Source organism: Antedon bifida, chromosome 1, assembly GCF_963402885.1.
Source record: "Antedon bifida chromosome 1, ecAntBifi1.1, whole genome shotgun sequence".
In the NCBI taxonomy this organism is placed as follows: Eukaryota; Metazoa; Echinodermata; class Crinoidea; order Comatulida; family Antedonidae; genus Antedon; species Antedon bifida.
The window spans coordinates 30,679,011-30,704,153 of record NC_136226.1 but is presented as its reverse complement, the minus strand read 5'-3'; the positions used below and the strand labels follow the sequence as shown (position 1 = coordinate 30,704,153).

Genomic DNA, 25,143 nt, shown 5'->3' with positions numbered 1-25,143 from the left:
AATAAAATGATTATCACCAATAAATCAATCATAAGGAACATATAATTAGTAATTGAGAATAAATAATTACATTAATTGCAAGACACTGATCTCTATTGTTAAAAAGGAAAACTCCCTTGTTTCTTTAAACAATAGCACACCCACACCCTAGAGTTGCCACACCCTATTACTACCATCTAAAGTTTGTGTTGACAACCTGCTAATAAATAAACATTTTTAAAGCTTTTTGCACCCTTCTTCCTCAATTTAAAATGTAATACTTGACAATCAACGACACAGCAAAACAATCTTTTAAAAGGTCAATTAGCTTTCAGATGTCAAGGTGAAAATATTTAATGTTTATAAAACATGCAATGCTTTTCTACCATTATGATTCTATGAGCACAGAAATCAATAATGTCCTTTAGCTAGCATTGAGTAATAATTATCATTTATATTTTAGAAAAAAACACACCTAATAATTTATAAAATCTATCAATTAATCTTTCCAAATCCACAGAATGATTCTCGAAAATTCAAATTATATTAAATTCAATTTCCAAGTTTATAATGAGTTTAAATAATCGGACGAAAGAGATTTTGGCCAAAACCCAAACGTTCTGACCTTTGATATACTACACCCACACAATACAATAGTAGCTCCTACTTGTGGTAAAACAAGTTGTGGTAAAACAAGTTGCAATTTTAACTACAATATTGTGTCTGTTGTCAATTAAAAAAACACAAATAAATCAAAGAATGTTGTGATACAGTAACTGTGTATTTATCGAGTTTAGGTTTTGGAATACATCGCTTAAAAAAAAACAACTTCTGACTTCAGACTATGCATTTGTATCTTTCGATACCCACATTGCTACAGCAAAAATCAATTTAACTTGCATTTTGCACATCATCAATACTTCCATCGACCTTTAACCATCCAATATTGAGGATCAGCAAAGGGAGTCGTACAACAAGCAATTACGTATTTTAACTATGATTAAAAATTATCGTTTACGCTGCTTTTAACATTAAGCGTCATTTGAATCCGGTCAGACCGACATTCTTGACCGAGTCACTTACCTATTTGTTGTTGGACATACGGCGCTAACAATTTGGTCTTCTTTTTTTCAAAGCCTTTATCTGTAATATCTCCTACAGAAAGAAAAAAAATAAATATAACAATTCAAAATGTTATAATAATAATATTAACAGGTTAATACAGTAGTACAGTCAACTCTCCCAATACCGGACACCTTTGGGCTGGCACAAATATGTCTGGTTGAAATTCGGGTCGGGTCGGGTGTTCGGAATGTGTTTGAAATGGTAAAAATGTATTTGGGACCTTTTGGACCTAAAAAATATTTTTTGGGGGATTTCCGGTATTGGGAGAGTCAATGGTATTACAGTATTTCTGGATCCCTTTTACATAAAACATCAGGTGTACAATTGTTTCCGTTTTTTACACTTCCGTTACCACCATTAATGGTACAGATGTGTTAGCGAGTATGGATAATATAACAGCAACAAAAACATTATACTATACATAAATCATCATTGTTTTTAACATCTTATTCTTATTTTATCACATTGTTTTTCAATGATTCTTTAGCGTCGAGAGTATCCCTGAATTATAATATGCTAATGTGGTTGTATGGAAACTAGTATTTAAGTATTACAGTACTGTATGCGTACAGCAAGTTTATGTTCTACAACCTGCATATACATACAGTAATGAGAATCAACTAATGTATATAAATAAGGTACGAAAACACACACATTATGACATTAACAAAAGTAACATAAATTTCTATAGCAAATACAGTATAACACAATTTCCCTTTTTATATGAGCTTATTTATCATCAAATCATTTCATTTCCATTCATCGATTTTGAAATAACCTAGGTTTTGGATTTGTTGACATCGTTTACTTTAGATTGAACATTTTTGGGCAGTTGATATTTCTGTCTAGTTGTTGACTCAATTGGTATAGATTTTAGGTCCTGTCTGACAATCTACGAATTTGGTAAATAATGGTATGAGTCAGTGAGCTGTGCATATTCAAAGGCATTGCATATTGCATAGTTTAACAAGAAATATTTCTTACAAAAAACGCTGCTTAAAGATCACTACTATCCTGCTGCATTATGGGCATACTATATTCCCATAATGCAGCAGTACTGTAGGATGACGTACAACAATGTGCTAAATTGTCACAAAATCTATAAGGTTAATGCTTAGAGTGGACCTGTTCAACTACTAACTATATAGGATTTAGAATAACCAGCTCATTTGCTATATATAAGTGCTATAGTAGGTCCTGGAAAAGCTTGTAATAATAGTGTATATCAGGTAACAGGATTTAGGTCAGCACACTGTACTGTACAGATGTTTACTCCATTGGCTGAACACCACTAGTATAGTGAGAAACAGAGCACATTGCTACAAAGCAGGGAGTTGTAAAATAAGACAATGGGTGTGGCTCATATAGTACAGTTAAGGCCAATTCACACAGATGAACGGTAACGGTAATAATATAGAATCTATGCTATTCCTTGTGAACGGGCGGTTTCTGCTGAGGAAAGATACAGATTCTACATGGGACAAGCTATGCGGTTTTCTGCTTAAATCCGTCTGTGTAAATGTTTACCTTTACAGTTATTAAACATTTACTACTGTCGGAACAATGAGTTTGTTGGATTTAATAAGTAAATACATTAAATCACTACTAATGCATATTAATGTTTTTGTTGACAGTGTTTCACTTGTAATTTCTTCTAAAAAAAGTACACATTACACCATTTATTTCACAAACAATATTTATTGTATAAGGCAAAATATTTACTGTACAATATTAAACATACTAAGATCAAGTTACAATAGTGATAAGATATTATTATGACATTATAAAGTTTCTAAATGCGACACAGTAGCCTAGATATATTACATAACACATTGTACTGTAGATCATAGGGGGGGTCACTCGGAGGTGACAGCCAGTGCAATACCTGTTTTTACATTCTATTTCGGAGCGACCTTAAATTATGACAATTTAGTTTGGAATGTTCCTGTAATTTATACCGTGTTGATAGCACCAAGTATTTAAATCAGGAAAGGATAATACAAATAATATCTTTTGTTTTCGTTTTCAGTTTCCTTTCATTCTGAAAATTTCACTACGCAGTGTAAACAATGACTTGGTAGACAATTAACATGGTACATGCATTCTGCATTTAGCTTGAATGAAATAACTGATTAATTTATAATTGTTGATTTTTGGGCACTAGTCCAAAGCTTAAAAAACTGATAAAACACTAAATAAATTCGATATTTTTATTAAACGACAAAAAAAAAAAACAAGACTATTCGGATAAATATTTCTGCATGGTCACATTTATTGACCATTATTTTGACAGGATGTTTAACTGCATTGTGGGTAAAGATAACTGCATTGTGGATAAATAAAACTGCATTGTGGGTATAGTAAATATGATGCACAGAGAGTCAAAACAAATTCTTCAGTAGAAGTACCACTACATGGTGTATGTGTGTGTTTAATCATGGAGGTAAAATAATAATAAAATAATAATTATTTTACACCTCCATGGTTTAATAAATCTATTTCAAGTTTGTGTGCTGTAGTGTAAGAAACAGGTCATGTATTTTAATATTTTTATGATCACATGCTACAGTAATAAGCTTTAATATTATTATTAAACAATCTATGTTTATCAGTATTTATAAGAGTACATTATATTTCTGATCGTCACTTTCAGTTATGTTTGTAACAATCATTACACAATAGACAATTGTACTTTAATTGATGTGTTTACAACAGACTTAAAGTAGGAAAACCTTGAATGCCACAGGTTATTAAAACACTTCCAAATTGCACAATATGACTTTACAGTAAAACATCATTGTCATGAAAAATCCAAGAAGAATACAGTTAGATGGAATAAAACTCTTTACTGTATGTATTACTGTAGCTAAATGTTGCTAGAATCCTTAAGTTCACAAATGGAAACAAACATCATTAACTTTCTGTTATTTTTCCCAAAAAGGTCGCATTTTCTAATTGAACTTTTGACCTTTGACATTAAAAACCAAAACAAACTATGTTGCAACATCTGTCCTAGTTTATGGTAACTCCCAATGGAATGTAATATATATTGCCTCCTGTATTTTCTTATCATTCAAAAACAGAATATAAAATCAGAAAAATAAATTAATATATTTAATTATAAATTAAGTTTTAATTATAATAACAATAATTTTGATTTTCTCCTCCTTTTAATAATAAGCCATAATAAAATAATTTGGAAACATTTCCTAATTATGTGAGGTTATTAATAATACTGTACTTCCAATATTAATGGGTGTACTGAAAACATGTACTTATTGTCTTTAATATTCCAGAAAAACATGAAAATAATTCCAAATGCAGAATTAACATTTTTAACAATTAATATAAAATTTACTGTATTTTATTAGTACAATCTACAAATGAATATAATTTATAGACATGAATTGATGTGACTGAGAGAAAGTAAGATTAAACATTTCATAAAAGGACTTTTCTTTGAAACCCCAAAGAGTGCCTTCTTCAAATTGTACAATATCAATTACACGTGCCAAATAGCACAGTTATTTTCATCATCATCGATGAATATCCAGCAAGCAAGGAAACATACAGAAGGAAATTAACATCCGACGACGAAGCTTCAACTTAGAAGCTGCCAGCTAGTAATTACAAAATGCCATCAATTTCAGTTCGCAAAAATCATCAAAATGCAAATTAACTTCACCTTTTAGTTGATTTTCAAATGTTAGAGGTTAATTTTGCTTTTACTATCAAAACTTTTATGATACAAAACTATATTATAGTTATACAGTACTTTGTAAATGGCAAGGAATAACCAATTTGTCAATTTTGTATAATTTAAAATGCTTATACTTGTAGGAACTAAGTAAGCTATTCCAACCATACCTCAATAGGGAGTTTGAACGTCAAATAACATAATAACATTTAATTTATCATAATTTGTACAACATTTTAATTCATTCTAATTTAAATGTAAATTCTCGCTCTTCGAGGAGAAAGGGCTATTGTCGGTTTATCCAGGTAAGCTAGGCACAAAATAGACTAAGATTTTCAGTTTTAGAAAAATTCTTCTTAAATGTTGAATTGTTAATTTAATTTTTTGTATTATGTCTTATGGCCTTGTGGAAAAACACCATTGAGGTGAACAAGTTTTACCGTGATTACGGTAAATACAGTTTTATTATTATTATTGTTTTTGAATTGTGGGTATGGCAACACAAACAGGACAAAATTATACATTAATAATAAAAGTAACATTCTTTTGTTGACTCATATTAATGAACATGATTTCACACTATTATATGATCATAACATCCTGGTTTATGGGATTATTAGTAAAGAATGTAATTAAGTATGTTGAAATGTCTTCTAATGCCTGCAAATAATAATAATATTTATTCGGTCACCAATGAAAAATAACCAGGAGTGAGAATACAGTAGGCTAAAACCCAAACAGATTCTGCACTCACTCCATACAATACATAGTATAGTTGAAATAGAACCATATACAGTACTGTATTCATGAAAATTAAGTAACTTTAATGTTGAAATATTTATTGTGAAATTATTAGCATATACTTTTAAATGAAAACTCAATATACTGTACGATGTACAGGTACTGTATCTAATTGATATCATCATCAAATTGCAATCTGGTGTTTTGTTGTTTTTACTATTCTGTCCATTGTCTCAATATCTATGAACCATAGTATATTAGCCTATGGGGCTGTATGTCCCATTGCACCAGGCTAATGAGATGTTACAATTTGCCTAGATAATTACAACAATAGTCGATTCTTCCATCCAACCATGAATTTATCTGATAGTATCAATTAATGCATAATTTCACTCTTGTATTCAATGAAGGGTTGTAATGCGAGCAAGTTTTACCAGCTAACAAATAATTATAACCACCAATTGAACCTGATGTTTGCATATCATACAGCTAATTATAACCCTCAATGTCCTGACAATACTTTGAATAAATTACAGTAGCATACTGTGACAAGTATTTAGTATAGAACTTGTTTTTGATTTATTCAGGCTTTTACTCTGCTTCTCTGTGTTTGTATCTAATAACTTGGGCAATGTTTTATAAACAAAATGATAATAATTAAAGAGATAATTCATTAATTATACAGAGACAATGAGGATGTCTGGATTTTTGCATACTGTCACAAACACGCCAAGAATAGTTTAGGCTGACTCAATTACAGTATTTATTAACTAACAAATAATAAAATAACTAATAAAATTGTATCAATTTCATTGATGACTAATTAAATATTCACATAAAAATTAATATATCCAAAATATATAGGCCCTACTATACAGTATATAGTTCAATGTCAAAGTCTACACTATATAGGCGCTTTGATATTAAATATCCTGGGCTTTTGGGGAGACATCACTAATTGAGATTGGGTTAACAGAATGCCACAGCTGCATTTTAAAACAATTATTGGTTTTTGAAAATATCATATTGTGTTGGATTAAAAAAAAAAGATTTTTGTATTGCATGCCATGACGATCTCATTCTATTATTCATCATTTTAAGCAACACATAAAAAAAACATCCCATTCTGTGGAATAATAAATGTTCAATAAATATACTTATAGGCTTCGTCTGCTAGGCTAGGCCCAACAATGGAATTAACATTGTGCACTAGGAGGACAGACGATCCACCTGCAGAAGCCACAAAAAGCCATGCAATTGATTGGACACAAAATGAAAACAAAGCAAATTACAGCTTACCTTCTCGCCATTCTTGCTCCAGTTCGGCTAATTTTTCTTTTATAGGAGCGGGTAAAGCAGCCATATTTACTTTTGGTTGAGCCATAGTATATTTTGTATTTATATATTGTACAATTAGAGTAAAATAAGTATTAAAATTCCATTTCAAACGTGCCTTCTTCGCCGTTCCCAATCAATTAATTGCAGAGAGCGCCATCTACTGTATGGTGTGAAGTGTAAAAATGTCTATTTTGATTTTGACGTCCCCACCCGGTCATGTGATTAGAAACAGCTGATTGGGCGATTAAGAACAAAGCGAGGAGGGCGGTATGACACCAACAGAAAATGTGTTTATGGATGTAATACTACTAATAATGAAAACAAAATATAATACGTGATTTCTTTTTGATCATATTCATAAATATAATTTAAAGATTTATTGGAAGGCACAATTTCATGCTTTATTAGCTATTACATAATCTGCCTATTATATGGTACTTTGGGTAGTTCTACAACACTATTAAATAATACAATAATGTGTAATTATAAGGGTTTTTTTTGTAAATAATAAATATTTAAACGAAAATGTGTACATGTGTATTAAATATTGAAAACATTCATAGTGAGAGATATGTTATAAAATGTGTTGTTTAAAAACTATATATCAAAATATATAAAGTGTACGTTCTAAAAAAGGTTATATTCTATTAAATACCAAAAAGTACTTATATAATATATGTACTCAATATAAAATTCTATAAAGCCTATTAAATTGAAGAAGGAAATAAATTTAAAATATGAAATGAGCACACAACTTAAAATAGACGAGGTCAGTATGGAATTTAATAGCTTAATGCGTTGCTTCCTTTAACTACATATGGATCATATATTTAGTATCACACTAGGCTCTGATCGTCAAGTAATGCAATGTGGGTGGACAAGGGGCATTGACATAATTCTAATATCCCTAGACACATATGAACAACCCACAGCAAGCCTCACTACTCAAGTTGTTATAAAGCCAATTCAAAATCTTAAATTACAAATTTTTAATTACCAATTAACATCATCCTGGAACAAGTTAATATCAGCCTTTTTTTGGTGGAATATTCTTAATTTATGGCAGTTTTTGTACAAACAAGTTTGAAATGCAGCCAAGTATGGTATTAAATTTTACCATACTACATTAACTAATTTTAAATCAATGCACAGCAAATATAACACCACAATAAAGAAAGAAATAATTACACGAATGTTTAGAAATAAAATTTAGTAGCATTCGATGGTAATACTCTAGCGGATTATTAACAAAAATCTTTTTTTGTTGTTAAATTTTTGCCAGCACACAATTTTTGTAATAGATTCATAATTTTGTATACGATGGACGGGTTACAATTCTGTTTAAGAACTGCATCTCTATAGCTAAAATGGCCAACAATCAATTCATTATAATAACATAACATTAACAGTGTCAATTATCAAAAAGTAATCTATGAAAATAAATAATTGGTACAGAAATCAACAATCTTTTTCCTTCCAAATATGAAACTAATTTATGATGAGTGATAAAAAAAAAAGCTCAATATGAAGCATGGAGTTCCTTGGAATAGTAAGGTATATGTACACAGCTGTTGAATCTACAATACAGCCATGTTGACACCGTTGAGAGCGCATCTCTCCATGTGATCAAATTCTCTGGATATCTTAACTTGATGTGTTCATTTTGAACACCCGATTTCTGTCCATTGTTTTCACTGTTATTTTTAAATCCTAATCCCGATGATGCACGATCTGTGATTGGCTGTCCAAGTACGACCTCACGATTTAATACAAGTCCGTATGTGAAACCGTCGATAAAAGATTCTTCCATAGTGTTCCTAATATGATTATGGTTTTCATAGCTGTGGTCGGTCGTAATGTTCTCTGTTGAAAGTTTCGTTGACATTTTCAGAATAAGTTCCACATATGTAGTGTCGAAATGAAGGTTAGCTTGTGTCGTTGCGCTGTTAGCGAACGGTCCAAACAAGAGGGAGTGAGTTGAAGCATCCAAAGTTGGCGGTTGAAACTGGTTGAATGCAACGACGTAGAAAACAGCGGTCGTTGCCATGAAACTGTACGTCAGCACACAGGCACACATAATCTATTAAAAAAATAAAATTAATTTATACATTTTTTATTATCGGTATGGTGTGCAGTAAATGAATGTGTTTTATTTATACAGCATAAAAACATATCAGGTATAGATATTGGACCGGCATAAAGCTCTGTCTACACTATCAAACTTTATGTGACAAAAAAATGTGATGTTTCCTTAAATGGACATGATGATGTCATATTACTACCATATTCGGACATATCACTATCATATTTGGGCACATCACACTTTTTTTTGTCAAACTAGTTTGATAGTGTAGACAGAGCTTTACATATGGTCCTGTTTAAAATTGATAATGTGTATAAGAGATAAATTCTTACTTTTATTATGTGTGCCATCATTGTCAGTATTGCCTGATGGTAATCAGGGTTGTTGAGGAGAACAGCGAGATCCGTGTACGAGAACCATCCTCGTCTACTGCCCTCTTTTAACGCAATCCTGCAATTTACATCAAAACCGAAACATTTTCAATTTTATTTGAAAAACCAAATTTAGTCATTCTTTTTATTATTAAATTATTAATATCCCAAACAATATTTGGTTTTCATGCTTTATTGTATCTCAACAATATATTTAATATGAAATATAATATTAAAATATCAATTAAAATGACATACGTTTGTTCAACTTGGTTTAGACACTTGAGAAAGTCTGGAGGCCTGACAAACAGATCCCAGTCCTGTAAGGCAATCCAACAAAATTATGAAAAAATAAAACATTACATAAACTATGTTGATTAAGTATATACTCATCTAATATTGAAATTTAAATCTTTGGTATTTTAAAGATGTATTGTCTCCCAAAAACATGACAAATGTAAATTAATAAAATCAGAATTTAAATAGGCCATTTTGTAGTTCTAATAAAGTTATTCACTTCTGTATAAAAAAAAATAATTATTTCACTTATAAGACAAAAGACATGTTTAATCTGCTTTAAATTACATTTTTTTTCCAGCAAAATTATTATTTTTTTGGATCCAGTTTTTGGTCAAAGTGAATAACTATTAAATGACATTAAAATGGCATATCAAACAAAACATTTAACAATTTTATAACTAACTAAACTATATTATAATGATATAATATTGAAATGTTATTTTTTGGTATTTTAACACAATTATGTTTTCCAAACTTTAAAAAAAAATTAATGATTAAAAAAAAAACATTACATAAATTATGTTGTTTAAACATGAAAAATCAAAATGAAGATTAATTTAATCAGACTTTGAATATGTTATTCTGTAGTTTAAATAAATTTAATCATTTCCATAGAAAAAAAAAAAATTGTTCGCCTATAAAAATAATAAAATAAATGGTTAAATTCAACCAAAAACCCATTGACATATTCAACCAAAAATTGTTTAAGAATTATAAGTATATACTAATATTGAAATCTTTGGCATTTTAACAGAATATGTTTTTTACATCTGGCTAGCATCCAAACTCACAGACTCTAGTTGTGCAACGTTCATAACTTATTTAATTATTCTAGGGAAAAAGATTACAAGGACTTCTTAGTAAAGGTTTACTGTATAAATTATTAAGTAGTTTCGAAATAAAGATGAAATTTAAAACACGACTTACTATTGCACTTAGAAATTCTTGTTCCAGTTTGTGTACACTTTCAGTATCCGTATTTCCTATTGAGAAGAAAATAAAATTAACAACACATTGCTTTAATTAATGTTCTGTCTACACTATCAAACTAGTTTGACAAAAAGTGTAATGTACCCAAATATGGTAGTGATATGCTTAAATATGGTAGTGATATGACATCATCATGTCCATATATGGGCACATCACATTTTTTTGCCACATAAAGTTCGACAGAGCTTAAAGAGTGTCAATGACAATTAAATCTGTAATAATTATAATAATGATTTTTTTAAACCCTCCTTGGGAACACGCCTATTCTGGGGCAGCCCTATTAAGGGACATTTTGTTGGGTCTTTAAAATTCACAGTAGGTATGTTATACAACAAATAATGAATGATTTTCGTTGAACGAATAATTTTTTAATGACTTAAAAATGTACTGGTCTATACAGTTTATCTTTTAACTCATAAAAATATTGTATAAACTCCATGAATACAAATTATTTATAATAATACAATATCATTTATAAGCATTTACCATAATTAATAAATTATTTATTATTTTAAATTAATACAGTTGTGATGTACTACTATACTACCCTTAACTGTGTTATCTGTATCCCTTATTTGAATAATAGTCGAATATCCCAATACCAAACTCTCTTAAAACTAGAAACTCTCCAGACTTTTCTCAAGGTTCAAAATCTCCTAAATTCATTTTTACCATGAAAAATACATTCTGAATACCAGACTTTCCGAAAAACCAAACATATTTGGCCAGCCCAAAGGTGTCCGGTATTGGGAAAGTTCTTCAGTAAGTTATATTAGGCCAGCCCAAAGGTGTCTGGTATTGGGAGAGTTCTACCATAACAATTATATTTGGCCAGCACAAAAGGTGTCCAGTATTGGGAGAGTTGACTGTAATTGTTTTTGTTTGCGATTGTCATCACTTACCAGCTTTAGCCCATTCATCATTAAACATTTCTTCCTCTTCTCCTTCATCATAAGCAAACTTGGTGGCAATCATCTGAAATAAACAATATGATTTGTTGATATTTAAAAAAATCTTAATCATTACAAACAATAATATTAATAATATTAAAAGTTCAATTCAATATTTAAGGCTGCTCTGACAAAACACTTTATTTCATGCTATATTTGTATTATACTAATTGTTTTAATCTTTTTTTTGTATAAGGTTTTAATTTTTTGTTTTTAAAATTGTTTGTTTACTGTAATATTGAGTGAGTACAAAGTCTTACTTACCATTGTGACGAGAAACAGGTCGGTTGAGGCAACATTATGGAGGTAATTAGGATTCTTGTGGCGAAGTCTTTCCAAATATATCAATGCAACCATCAGAGTACATGGTGATATACTTGACTTTCTATGGTAATAAAAGAAATCATAGAAGAAATGAAATGTTATTAGCCAAATCCCAACTTAAGGCTAACTTCAGTTCATTGAGTAGAATTGCTTAATGTTCTTACCTTGCTACATTAGACACATATTTTGTATCCACAGACCTTTTCCCAGTCGATTGATTGGCATTTTTGAACAATTGTGTTGCTAGGTCTAAATAAAAATTGTATTTATTATTATGAAGATAGCACTACTAACTAGGCCCTAATTATTAAAGAATGTATACAGTTAGCGCTTACGGACACTGCATGTTGATGCTCAAAACAATATCACTCCTGCATCCCACTAGACTATTATAGTAAATTTATATATATACACATTTTTTTTATTTTTCAGCAATTATTATTTTGCTTAAAGTATTTGAATAAGATAATAATTTATACAGACAAATGATTTGTGTAATTGCGGATGAAGCAAGCATTCAATGACAAACAAAGCCTTACCTGTGAGGGGATGAGCATGTCCACAAGCTGGTGTATCTCTTCCAAAGTAAAGTGTTTTCCGTAATCTTTCGGTTATTACCAAGTTGAAAGGAGATCGCTAAGAGAGACAGAATGAAAAAACATCTTGTTGAAATAAATGATTGATTGTAATTTGTATGTAAATGTTAAATCAAAATTATAAATTAATCTGGCACCACTGCAGTTTTGCATCTAAAACTGGGCCGAAGACTTCACGGCCACTATTACCGCCATGCAGAGCAGGTGAATGTTTTTAAATTGGGTAAACTAGAGAGATTGTGGTGTGAAAGTGCATCATTACATTATTATTAATCCAATCAGTTGATTTTAAACATTTTCATTTATTTAGTTAATCCCAGGACAGGATAATGGATTACATATTTTATTAGCCACCCACCACCTATATACTGGTCTCAATAGGCTAGGCCCAGGTACTAAAATTCACTCCCTCCCTCGATCGCTTACAACATTACATGATAGTACTTCATAGGCTAGGCTAGCCCTACATCATTGTAGTGCGAGGGCCTAGGCCTAGCAATACTTTTTGTACGGTTCTAAATCAATTAAATTCCTATATATAAACACTATTCATTTAATGATAAATACACTTATTTCATAAATCGTACTTCAAAATGTTCTATATCTTCTAAACACTCTTCAGAAACTCTCATAAAGTCTTCAAAATTATCCATCATGATGGAAGGGAATCCACCGTTTTTGCGATGATGATCGGTTTCACAACAGCGCGGCAACCATGGCGCGCCCAATAATTTGATAGTCTCTTTGCATACGTTACCGTAACTCACCCAATAACTTATTAGTCTCTTTGCATACGTTAGTAAATAAATGGGATTTATACGAAAGCCCAATAGGCCCAAAATAAAAATAGTATTACTTTTTTTTCGCCCTAATGAATTTTCGTAGACTCACCATAATGTATACATTTTGGGAAATATTCTGCAGCAACTGATGATAACAGATATATAATGTTTAGGTTATTGGGAACTTATTTATTTTGACATCTTTAAAATGAATGGATCGAAAAACAAATCTTTCATAATGGATCATAATCACTGACGCTTCGATAACGTAGCTACAAATTGAGGACGTTTTCAACAAATACAAAACAACATATCTTTTTTATAGAAAGTTTAATAAAATAATTAAGAACAACAGGTCTATTATACAATTAGAAAACTATTCATTATGTTACTTGACGTATTTAACTTTGTCTTTATATAAAATAACATTAAAATGTAGAAAAAATAATATTAAAATCCCATTTAAATATTAATAGTGAACTACAGGCTATATATACATGATAGTCCCCTCAGAAAAATTAAGATCATAAAATCAGTTAGCGGTTATCTGCATATTTTCTCCTTTTATATCTTGAAATGATCAGATGTTCACTCTACACCACGCTGCATCTCTACAGAGCTGTGTTGTCGTATTTTTCGTTGAGGTGGACTTTGTTTCCGTTTTTGTAGTCGTCCGGTATTTCGGACATGTAATCGCGGCAAGTGAAATCGTGTACCAACACGCCCATTCCGATGACTCCAAAGAATATCGAAATACCGCCAGCGATGATGGCTGACAGTGAACTGTATTTCAAAGTGTACTCCGTATCGGGGTCTAAAAAAATGAAATTTAACAAACATTTATAATAATAATAAATAATAGATAGATTTATATAGCGCAAATAAACGATGTCTCTATGCGCTTGACAATAAAGAGAAAGAGTGGAAAACAAAAGGAAGAGAATAAAAAGACAAAAACACCAAGCATAGCACCCAAACCGGAGTATGGGGATACACCATCACCTCTAACTGGGGATCAGTGTATATATGAAATTACAAATGGTATGTTTAACAAATATTTTATATATAATAATGATAATTCAACATTTATTAATTTCTACCAATGTAAACAATACAATAGAGGATCTTGCAAGAAGAGATTTCTTGCAACGCAAAGACCCATAAACATGATGCGGCAATACTTGACAAATCTGATTTTTTTTTTTTTTCGAAGGCCAATTTAGTTTTCTTTATAGGCCTATAGGTCTTAAAGAAATTTTAAATTGGTCCCATTTACGCTACTTACCAGGAACAGCAGCTGCTATTGCTAACACTGACATTAAGACAAAACTACAAATATTTCTGTATGAACCCATCTATAAACAAAAAATGAATTATGAATATAAATGTATTTTAATTCATAGTGTTTGTTAATAAAGCAATATAGTTGTTGTACACATTATTTGTGCAGTATTCAATAAATTAGCATCTCATCTTAATTTAAGGCATTTCCGTTTATAATGAAGTACACCGAACCCATTTAATAATTTAGTATTCATGGATCGAGGATGAATCCTTGTGGATCCATGATCTCACAAATTAAATAATTGATATAGGTCATCATCAGTGTGACTACCGATAAGGAATTATAAAATGTAGATTGAAATACAATATTAGGAAACGATTAGTCTGTTTGTCTGATAAAGACATCTTGGTTTTTGGTGAATTTTTTTTTAGAATACAATTTTAATGAATTGAACCATGGAGGTATGATGAACCACCAGGGAGTTGTTATTAGAGATTGAACGTATGTACGCACGAGGCCTTATATTCTAAATACTGCCGCACTGCATATAAACAGGCCGGCCGGAATATTTAATAGGAGAACACATCAATGAAATCAAACGTACACTCGCACGGTTCTTTTGATGAGATTTTATCTAGAGGTATGGAACAGTTTGTTCCAAAGTGTAAGAAACACTTGTCTGGAAATTTTAAGAGACCTTTGTGGTTTACTAAGGAGGTTGATAAGTCTATTAAACAGAAGAATAAATGCTGGAAACAGTATATCAAAGCAAAGCGTAAATGGCATGAAAGTGCTAGTGTCAAATGGAACACGTTTATTAGAGTAAGGAATGATACTGTCAACTTGATTAAGAGTTCTAAAAGCATCCTTGAAAATAAGATTGCAAATGAGGTTAAAGTCAATGAAAAGTCTTTCTGGCGCTATGTAAATTCTCAGTTAAAAACCAGATCTGGTATTCCAACTCTTAGAAATTTTGAGGGTAAACTTGTTGTAGATGACCAAGAGAAAGCCGAGTCTTTTAATTCTTTTTTTAGCAGTGTCTTTTGTAAGGAGAACTTATCGAATGTTCCAAATATGGATAAAAAGATTGAGGCTTCTTTGTCAGATATTGAGTTTAGTGTAGAAGATATTCACAAGCTGTTGTCTAACTTAGTTATAGATAAGTCAGCTGGCCCTGATGGATTTCACCCACGGGTTTTGATTGAATTAAAGGATCAAATTGCTTACCCTCTCAGTCTAATATTCACTAGATTATTCAATGATCAGAAGGTCCCTCTATCGTGGAAGGAGGCAATTGTAATACCTATATTCAAAAAAGGCAAAAAGGAGGACCCGGCTAACTATAGACCGGTTAGTTTAACGTCGGTCATAGGGAAAATGATGGAAAGGATTATTAGGGATAAACTTGTAATGTATCTTGAGAGTAATGGTCTTTTGTGCAACGAACAATTTGGATTCAGACAAGGTAGATCATGTGCATTACAACTACTTGATGTCCTGGAGAGTTGGACTACTAACCTGGATAACCATGATAGCTTTGATTGTGTCTATTTAGACTATAAAAAGGCTTTTGATAGTGTGCCACACCAAAGGCTTCTAGTCAAATTGAAAGGTTTTGGTATTACGGGAAATCTACTAGGTTGGTTCTCTAATTATTTGTCAAATAGAACGCAACGAGTTAGTGTCAATGGTCAATTATCATCACAGGCTCCAGTATTAAGTGGAATTCCACAGGGTAGCGTTGTGGGCCCAATCTTATTTTCAATCTTCATTAACGATTTACCTGATGTTGTCGAATCTAGTATACGTTTATTTGCAGACGACACTAAGTTGTATAGAGTGGTCAATAACATTGATGATGCGGATTTATTTCAGAGAGACATTGATAGTGCTTCCCATTGGTCTAATGTTTGGCAATTGCCATTTAATGACACTAAGTGTAAGGTATTTCATTATGGTCGTGATAATCTTAAGTTCTTGTATTCAATGGCTGGTAATTTACTACATGAGGTAAAGCAGGAGAAAGATCTGGGTGTTACCTTTGATCCTAGTTTAATCTTTAATTTGCATGTAGCGGATATCTGTAAAAGGGCTAATAAGAAACTAGGAATGATTTATAGATCTTTTAAATTCTTGAATAAAGATGGATTTTTGAAGCTGTATAAGTCTATTGTCAGGCCAACGCTTGAATATTGTAACACTGTTTATAATCCTATTAGAAAACGAGATCAGGATGAAATAGAGAAGGTCCAGCAAAGAGCAACAAGATTGATTCCTAGGTACCGAAATATCCCTTATGAACAACGTTTGAGAATTCTTGGTCTTCCTACTATGAGATATCGAAGGCAGAGAGCGGATATTATCCAAGTTTTTAGGATTGTTAAGGGTTTCGATCGTATCTCGATCAACACATTTTTTGAATTTGATCTAGAATCTCGGACCCGTGGACACACATATAAACTCAAGTTTAAAAGCTCTCGTCTTAATATTAGGAGGGACACCTTCTCCAGGAGAGTTATTCTCTTATGAAATGCTCTGCCTACGGATGTAGTTTCATGTGCTACGGTGAACTCGTTCAAAGCAAAACTTAACGTCGCATGGTCTAACCACCCGCTGAAGTTTTCACCCTATATTGAATATGATTTTATTGCTAAGAGGGGCTTTTAAGCACTGAGTGCTTCGCCTCGATCCCGTAGACGAAAGTGTACGGGAAACAAGTAAACAAGTAAACAAGTAAACAAGTAAAAGTCTCACCTTTAATATGCTACTTCTATTTCTAGCTCTGACAACGAAACGGTCCTGTCACCAATTGATATCAAAATGGTGGAGTTTCAATTCACTGACGATGTACAATCAATTGGAATGAAGGCATGATTAGTTCCATTGTTACATAAACAATACAAAAGAACGTAGCCTGGCTCAGTAGTTTGCATATAAAATGGTTAGGACAATCAACTTTTGTTATGAAAAGAGTACCAACGGGTGACTAAGATTTTAGAGAGTTCTTCTGTTACACCGCGGTGAATTTATTAAACATTTATTAAAGGGGAAAGATTTGATAGGGTTTGAGCAATCAAACTTTGGTTCGAGTTACGTACGTATGTGTGACGCACGCAGGGGACGTACACACTTTCATATTGGAGATCAACAGAATATAAAAGTACATTTTACTTATTATGCACCAAGAACTTTTAAAGATAACCATAACCAGAGACAGTGGGGATTGGAGGAAGAGGGCGGGTCTCTCCCCGCCCCCCTTTAACTTTTTTTTCTTTCAAGGTGAATCCATCCGCGCCTGAATGTAGGCAGACACGAGAAATGTTACATGTGTACTTTCTCCCAATTGTGATGGTGTTTTGCTTGCGTGTTTTTTTTTCCATGATTCTTTCACAAAAAGTCTCAATAATAACTGTTCCCATTTACAGTACAGCAAAAGTATTTTACAAATAGCGCCCTCTCTAGCAATGATTAATATCTTTATTTTAGATGATCTGCTCAATTTTTACATCTATCATGATTTGGTCGACAGCGGCGCATAATAGCACTACACATTGACAGACCAGAAAAACAAACAAAAAATGCATAAATAATATAACTTTTATGTTTTATTAAAGATCTTGTCATTAGTTAATTTCAAAACATCTTTTGGCAATCTTTCTTTCATATAACATAGGAAATTCCTTCTTTCTTCCTTGCCAAAGTGGTTTTAAAAGTGACGAAACTAGCATTTTACAGATACATGTTTTTAATAATCTTTTCAAACTATTGCACAATAAAATGCTTTGTTCTGTCACAAGTAATAATAATAATAATAAACTTTTATAAAGCGCTATTTACTGATGTCTCACAGCGCTAAAAGACCAACAAGAATTATTGAAAAAGGTGAGATTTTAGTAGTGACTTGAATTGCTTAAGAGATTTACATTGACGGGTATGGAGTGGAAGCTGGTTCCAAACTAGTGGCACTTGTGCAAAAAAACTATAAGATTTAAGGTGTTTTTGGAGTAAAAAAAGTGAAAAGAACACAATATTTGACCATGAATAATAAAGGAACTGTTCATTGCTAATCTCATTCATTCAATGTTCAACATTTAATCTCTCATAAATTACAATAAATGGTACAACAAGTTGATCATGTAGACTTTGTTGACACATCTTGCATATTCTCATCAGATTCCTTTTCTTGTGACGTTACGTTCATTTGTCGTCTTGGTTGATATGAGCCCATACCGGCTGCAGCCTCTGCTTCCTTCTGAGTGTATGGCTCTGTTTGTAATGCCTTTAACCTTCGACAAAAATTGCAAACATATTTAATGATGTGATGGCATAAAAAAATATACAGTACATGGTATTTTTTAAATATTGTAGCATCAATCAATGGATTATTTGTTAACAATTTTAATACGGTTATAGCAAACATTAAAAAGTATTGTATACTGTATTATACAGTATTGTTTGTAAATAATAACATACATACCTTCTTTTGTGTAATTTTGTTCGAAAATGTTCATGTAGTGCATTTTTATTGATAAAGTGTCTCCTAAAATGGGCGAAAAAAGGTTTACTATTAGTATAATATTAATTTAATATAAATTAGGCCTAACTAGGCTAGTCTTTTCAATTATCGATAATGATATTAATATTATTGACAATTTACTTTTTTAAAACCATGTTAATTATTATTGTCACTAGGTCAAGATGGTTCAATTTAGTCTATTTAAAAATAGTTAATTGATAGTAAACACTATCAGCAGACTGACCAAGCTAGGCCTATCGGACGAAACGACCAGAGCACACAGCAGTTACTTACGCACATGTCAGGCAGTAGAACTGGCCCGAGCCTGGCTTATCATAATCGATAGTCTGATGAAGAAGCTTTTCCTTGTTATCTGGTTCTAAATCTTCGTGGATTTGATCAAGATCTTTGGTTTTTCGTCTAGTTCTATACTTCTTTTGTAGATGTGTATAACCACGATGTTGTTTTTTTCTTGCGATTCGTGTCATTTTAATCAAAATAATTAGTCAACGTGGTTTTCTGTGTATTTTACAACTTGACCTTTAACACTTGCGATACATTGATGTGAAATAAAATCACTTCCGTTTTTCAGCGGATCGGATCGAAGTACGGGGACCCAAAGGAGACTCATATCTTGTAACCTTTATAGTTTTTACTTTCTAGCTGTTTTAATTTAGCCTTTTGCTTATATTGAGATCCAGTTACTGATACCCACAGCATTGTATTTTTTTCTCAGTAATTTGCCTTTTGAATTGTATATTTTATTATTATTCCAACCAATCACAATCAATCAAGGCTAAAATTGTGCTTTAAAATGTGACGTCACGAAGAATGTTATTTTTAGTCTCATTTGTTATTTTGCATTATTACAAATATATACTTATTTAAATCTGAAACTAATGCCAAGTGATCATATCAAATAAATAACGAAATCAGACCCATTGTTGATGCAATTGAAATGATTATTTTGACAATTGTTTATTGGGTGTGCATCGCATCAGTGTTTGTGAGTCAAACAATCAATACATTAATTGTGGAGAGGTGCAAATATTATTTTTTTTAATGCATGATACAAAAACCCCTCCTTCTATTCAATCATCGACAAACGTATTGTACTGTTGATTTAATCGGATTTCAAAAAGTCCGCAATTGGACAATTTTCGCCGAAAGTCAAGGATTTTGAAAACAGTGATGAATCCATGTATGAATATAGGCCTACATCTCCTCACTAATGAGGCCCAACCTATGAGGATGCTGCACGTCAAGGATTGATGTTGGATTTGTTAACATTTTATTTGAAATTTTAAATATAAAACAACGTTGAAAATGGAATACACAGCTATGATGGTATGATTTAAGATACACTGATGATCAAAGCATTGATGGGTAGGATGGGTAATAGTAGTGGTATGGTTCACCAGCACCAAACTGTAGTCACACCGATTGGCGGGAGTTTATGGTATAAGGCAGTGCTGTTGGACGTCCAAGATCCTGTTGTAAGAGAAATAGGTAAGAGCACCATGTTTATGTGTCCATTATCACAGTGGGCGTGTTTTTAAATCATGGGCGTGTCCCAATATTTATCATTCCTTTATGGTCAACAACAACATCATTTCAGAACGTTTCATCTATAATACAATCAATCATTACCAGAAATAAATGAATTACATTATTAGTTATTTACGTCCCAATAACGTATGCAGAATTGAATTGTTTTTACGTCCCAATAACGTATGCAGAATTGAATTGTTTTTACGTCCCAATAACGTATGCAGAATTGAATTCTTTTTACGTCCCAATAAGGTATGCAAAATTGAATTGTGTTTACCTCCCAATAACGTAAGCAGAATTGTTAATATCGTTATGAAAACAGTCTTGGCATCCTAATAACACTATAAATTTAACTATGTTTTAATGTCTTAGGTAACCTGAAAGTGACTGCCACGCATATATACTTTAAAGGCAAAAAGAACATTAAAAGATGGCCGATACAAAACATTAAAAAATTCCGCCGACACGACACGATATTTTCATTTGAATATCTCTCAAGACGTGCGGAAGAGGGAGTGAGTGAAGTTAAAGAAACAGCGCGTAAGGAGTACTTTAAGTCAGACAACGCTATGGAAGTGTTTAATACTGCTGTGACATTTAGTAAAATAATGGAAGATGCTCATTATTGGAAAAAAGAACTTGAAAACGCAATGTTATATTGATATTCATCATGCTGTACAAGAAAGTATCTAGTATTAACATTATTACATCACAATGTTTACATGAAGTCCAATAGATGGAAGAGCAGTGACGAGAAAAACAGAAGTGAACATTTTGTTTAAAATGTGAGCACCTTTAAGTCACTACTCAAAACTCATATTTTCTGATATTTTTGGCAGCGCCATGAGCAATGCCTGTTGGAATGGCGCTATATTAATCGAACGAATGATTGTTTAATTAAATGTGTAACTATTGGAATATCTGCATTCAGATTTGATACTAGGCCTACTTGTCGTACACACAGTCTGAACAACCCTACTTACTTTCCTCTTAACCCACCAACATTTCAAGTATATCAACATCAGTGGCGTAACGTAGAGACTTGAGACCCCTGGTTTAGGAACTCTAAGTGGCCCTCCAACGCTGGAGGCCTCGGGCATTTTTAGCTTTATCGACATATTTCAATTCCTGTTTTTTTTCTTCTATGTGCACTGCTTAGGGCCCCCATAAGCTCCAGGGCCCCTGGGTTTAGCCAGTGAGCGCTAATAGCCGTTACGCCACTGATCAACACAGTTTTATCCTTTATCATTTGACAGTCTAGGCCAGCTATGATTATTTGAAATCGTTTGGTCGATACCTGGTAATGTCAAAGTCACAGGCGCAGCAATAATAATCCTTTCCCACCTAACAACTCAATGGGTCACACGTACTGTGTTTATCATATCGATGTTGCTTGATATTATTAAGGCATGTTGTTTTGTTGACATTGTATAGGTCCCAGCCAAATATAGCTTGTTTCGCCTGTGCTTTTATACATTTAATCATAATAAATTATATTATTAGACATTTTATGACAATTACACAATTTACTGACATACAGTATACACTTTTGTATCATTTTACTAGTTTATTTCGACAGAGTTGTGCTGGACACAATTTTGTATTTTATATTGGTACGCCTTTTATTTGTTTTTATTTATTCCATTCTACATTATCAAACTAATTTGACAAAAAAGGTGTGTTGTGCCCAAATATGGTATGTGGTATGACATCATTATGTCCGAATATATGGGCACATCACATTTTTTTTATAACATAAAGTTTGATAGTGTAGACAAGCTTTAAGTTAAGTCTTTTGTAATGAAATCATTTTTAATTTTTGTTTTACAACGCGGTTTTCCTTAATTAATTATTATATTCCAACCTATAAATACAACAAAATAAGTAAAATAATAATAAGTTTGAGTCGATGCTGGACCCGATTCTGCTACTGTCAATAGGTATGTATCTGTATAACTATAGCAAGTGTATGCTGTAATTAAGGTAATAAACTCATTGTAAATTGTCAACAGACACTGTGCTACATGACAGTGTACGGTGTTAAAAGTACAGCATTTATGCAGACAGCAACGTGGATGACTTGCTATAGTTATACAGATACCACCTAGGGACAGTAGCAGGATCGGCTGGATGTATACACATTGTGAGCATGAGCATTTCGTTACATAAACATGTTTTTAAAGATGTAGTACGGTAGTCAACAAAATAACAAAAGTCAAATATTATGAAACCGTAAGTTAAACAGTAAGAACACCAACATTAAAATAAAGTTTGTCTTTGTGGCGCAAACAATTACATTCGTCACGTATTTTCTTTGTCACGGGTAAATTTGTTCAGTAATCCAGGTATAGTGAAGAAGAAGACTTAGCATCGTGTCTCTCGAAATTGTCAATATAGGACGGTTAACTAGATAGATAACACAAATTACTGACAGTTGGTAAATATTAAGTCACTTTCCTGAACGTAATTACTCAAAATGCAAACATTGCAGGATAAGAGATGAGGCCTATTCAGGTTTGCGAACATGTAGAGGAAGGATGTTCAAGTGTCCAGAGAGCAATAATTGCAACATCAGATGAAGATAATTACTTTACTCCAGCTCCGACTGGTTTTCATCATTTTAAAGGAAGGTTCAAGTGTCCATGTCCAGAGCTTGCAACTTCAGGTGATGATAATTACTTTACTCCAGCTCCGACTAGTTTTCATATTTTAAAGGAAGGATGTTCAAATGTCCATGTCCAGAGCTTGCAGCTTTAGGTGAATAATAATACTCCTCCGACTGGTTTTCATAATTTTTAGGCCTATAGCTAAATGCTACCAAAGTACCATTATTGGAACTATATTGAGCGCAGATTACATGTTTAACAGTATTGTTTGTTAATTAATTATAACTATTCTGTTCAAGCTTGTTGGCTTCAGGTGAATAATTACTTTACTACAGCTCCGACTGGTTTTCATCATTGTCAGGCCTAGAAATTCTACCAAAAGTATACTATCATTGTGGATCTATATTGAGCGCAGGATATTATGTTTAAAAGTATTGTTTTGTTAATTAATTACACTATACTGTGATCGAATAAATAACGTAATGAAGCCGTGGAGTATGATTACAAAACTTCGTGACTTGAAAACAATTTGATATGAATATAGTTAACCTTTGAATACTCGTCGTCATAGCAACAGGGTATTCCTTTCTACAGATATACTCTACGCATATTGAAAATTATTCTACTGTGACTTTATTATGCATAATAGGGCTTCCAAAACAGGAATATACTCATGTTTCATGGAGTCATTATTATTTTGCATACATGCTGTCAAAGTATAGGTGTAATACTCACAGAGATGTAGGCCCAGCTTTATATTGAATCCTGTCCAGAGCCGACAACCTAAATCAGGCGGTCAACACACGATATTGGAAGCATGTTTGTGTCGAAGAAGATTTTTATTAACATAAGGAAATCACAACAGTGATTGATCAAAAACGGAACTAAATAACCGGTTAGTATCACTATTTAATCCGTTTGAAATGGAGCGACCGAGCGTGTCGTACCAAACATTAAAGAAAAAGAAGAGTCAGTCATTAACAGATGAGTTTAATGTGCGTACACTTCCTAGAATACACAACGAAACTGACAACGTTTTTGAGGACGTAGACCACTTTATGAATAAAAGAAGTAGTTTTACAAGATCGAGGGTTAGATCATACCCATCTTATGACAACAAATCTACCTCTGACAACACATTTCAAAACCAGGTTACTAAGAACGAACTTAAAAGAGCATCTTCAAATTATAAAAACGCCGTGAACGAAATACCATCGTTTGTGTTGGCCTCAACAAGGAATGGTTCTCGACAAAAGCCGAGACACGAAAATGGTGTTACAGATAAATACACGTACATGCCTGCCATCCACCAAGACACGGAAGTAAGATCGAAACTTAGGCTTGCCGATTTAACTGGATTGGATCTGATGAACTCGCAAGAAGTTTCGAGAATGATGAAAAGAGAGTCGACAATGCGAAACATTTCCAGAGAGTACAGCAAGAAAAGCAACATCCATCTACCGAGGTTAAAACACACTGACAATCTAAGTACTAAAACTAAGTCATTTTACCTGTCTAGAAAACCAGGAAAAACAGACGGCAGACCGGTACTTAGTAGATCTGTAAGTACTCTAGAAATATCGAGGTCTAAACGTACTGAACCAAAATCAGAACAAAATATTTCTCATAGTATTGACAAAAGAATGAAAGAATTGAAAGAAGAAAGCAATTCTGATAACTTTATAATTGAAGAAATTGACTCAAAGGAATGTAAAAAGCACATACATAGTTTAGGAAGTGATGAAGAAACACTGACAACAGAAACATGTAAAACAGAATCACCAAAAGAGGAAACATTGGTTGCGACAGATGAACGCACAGCGATGACGCAAAATACGTCAGCGGTGACGCAAAATACGTCATCTTGTTTTACAAATCGGATCAAACATCAATCTATTATTAACGAATA

General features: G+C 32.4%; 4 protein-coding genes and 1 long non-coding RNA gene across 8 annotated transcripts in view; 1 reads left to right on the top strand and 4 right to left on the bottom strand.

Annotated features, from left to right (window-relative positions):
- Positions 1-7,045, bottom strand: part of LOC144849250 (disco-interacting protein 2 homolog C-like) — a 52,598-nt gene extending 45,553 nt beyond the window's left edge. For all 3 annotated transcript variants that reach the window (XM_078706327.1, XM_078706336.1, XM_078706343.1), the window contains exons 1-2: positions 6,842-7,045; positions 1,063-1,134 (exon numbers count right to left, since the gene is read on the bottom strand). In XM_078706327.1, coding sequence (XP_078562453.1) covers positions 1,063-1,134; positions 6,842-6,926 — 157 coding nt within the window. In that variant the 5' untranslated portion in view covers positions 6,927-7,045. The remainder of the gene's footprint in view (positions 1-1,062; positions 1,135-6,841) is intronic.
- A 173-nt stretch (positions 7,046-7,218) lies between these two features.
- On the bottom strand, positions 7,219-13,222 carry LOC144858629 (protein CNPPD1-like). Of its 2 annotated transcripts, XM_078714731.1 has the most exons (10): positions 13,082-13,222; positions 12,438-12,534; positions 12,063-12,147; positions 11,839-11,959; positions 11,527-11,599; positions 10,562-10,617; positions 9,593-9,654; positions 9,296-9,413; positions 8,557-8,960; positions 7,219-8,299 (listed from the first exon to the last, which is right to left on the bottom strand). In XM_078714731.1, exons 1-10 carry the CDS (start codon positions 13,148-13,150, stop codon positions 8,296-8,298), a joined length of 1,089 nt encoding a protein of 362 aa, XP_078570857.1. In that variant the 5' UTR covers positions 13,151-13,222; the 3' UTR covers positions 7,219-8,295. The 2 variants fall into 2 exon arrangements, with proteins under 2 accessions (XP_078570857.1, XP_078570848.1); XM_078714722.1 differs by having other exon boundaries at positions 7,219-8,960.
- A 367-nt stretch (positions 13,223-13,589) lies between these two features.
- On the bottom strand, positions 13,590-17,393 carry LOC144858622 (uncharacterized). The gene is made up of 3 exons (XR_013616647.1): positions 17,316-17,393; positions 14,562-14,631; positions 13,590-14,090 (listed from the first exon to the last, which is right to left on the bottom strand). It is a non-coding gene; the product is annotated as an uncharacterized LOC144858622 (long non-coding RNA).
- Positions 17,394-18,628: 1,235 nt separating this feature from the next.
- On the bottom strand, positions 18,629-19,624 carry LOC144858584 (zinc finger protein 593-like). Its single transcript, XM_078714696.1, has 3 exons — positions 19,372-19,624; positions 19,039-19,101; positions 18,629-18,847 (listed from the first exon to the last, which is right to left on the bottom strand). The coding sequence occupies exons 1-3, from the start codon at positions 19,563-19,565 to the stop codon at positions 18,694-18,696; spliced, it is 411 nt and encodes a 136-aa protein (XP_078570822.1). The 5' UTR covers positions 19,566-19,624; the 3' UTR covers positions 18,629-18,693.
- An 847-nt stretch (positions 19,625-20,471) lies between these two features.
- LOC144858437 (uncharacterized) lies at positions 20,472-21,427 on the top strand. Its single transcript, XM_078714672.1, has 2 exons — positions 20,472-20,586; positions 21,001-21,427. The coding sequence occupies exons 1-2, from the start codon at positions 20,487-20,489 to the stop codon at positions 21,288-21,290; spliced, it is 390 nt and encodes a 129-aa protein (XP_078570798.1). The 5' UTR covers positions 20,472-20,486; the 3' UTR covers positions 21,291-21,427.
- Positions 21,428-25,143: the final 3,716 nt, after the last annotated feature.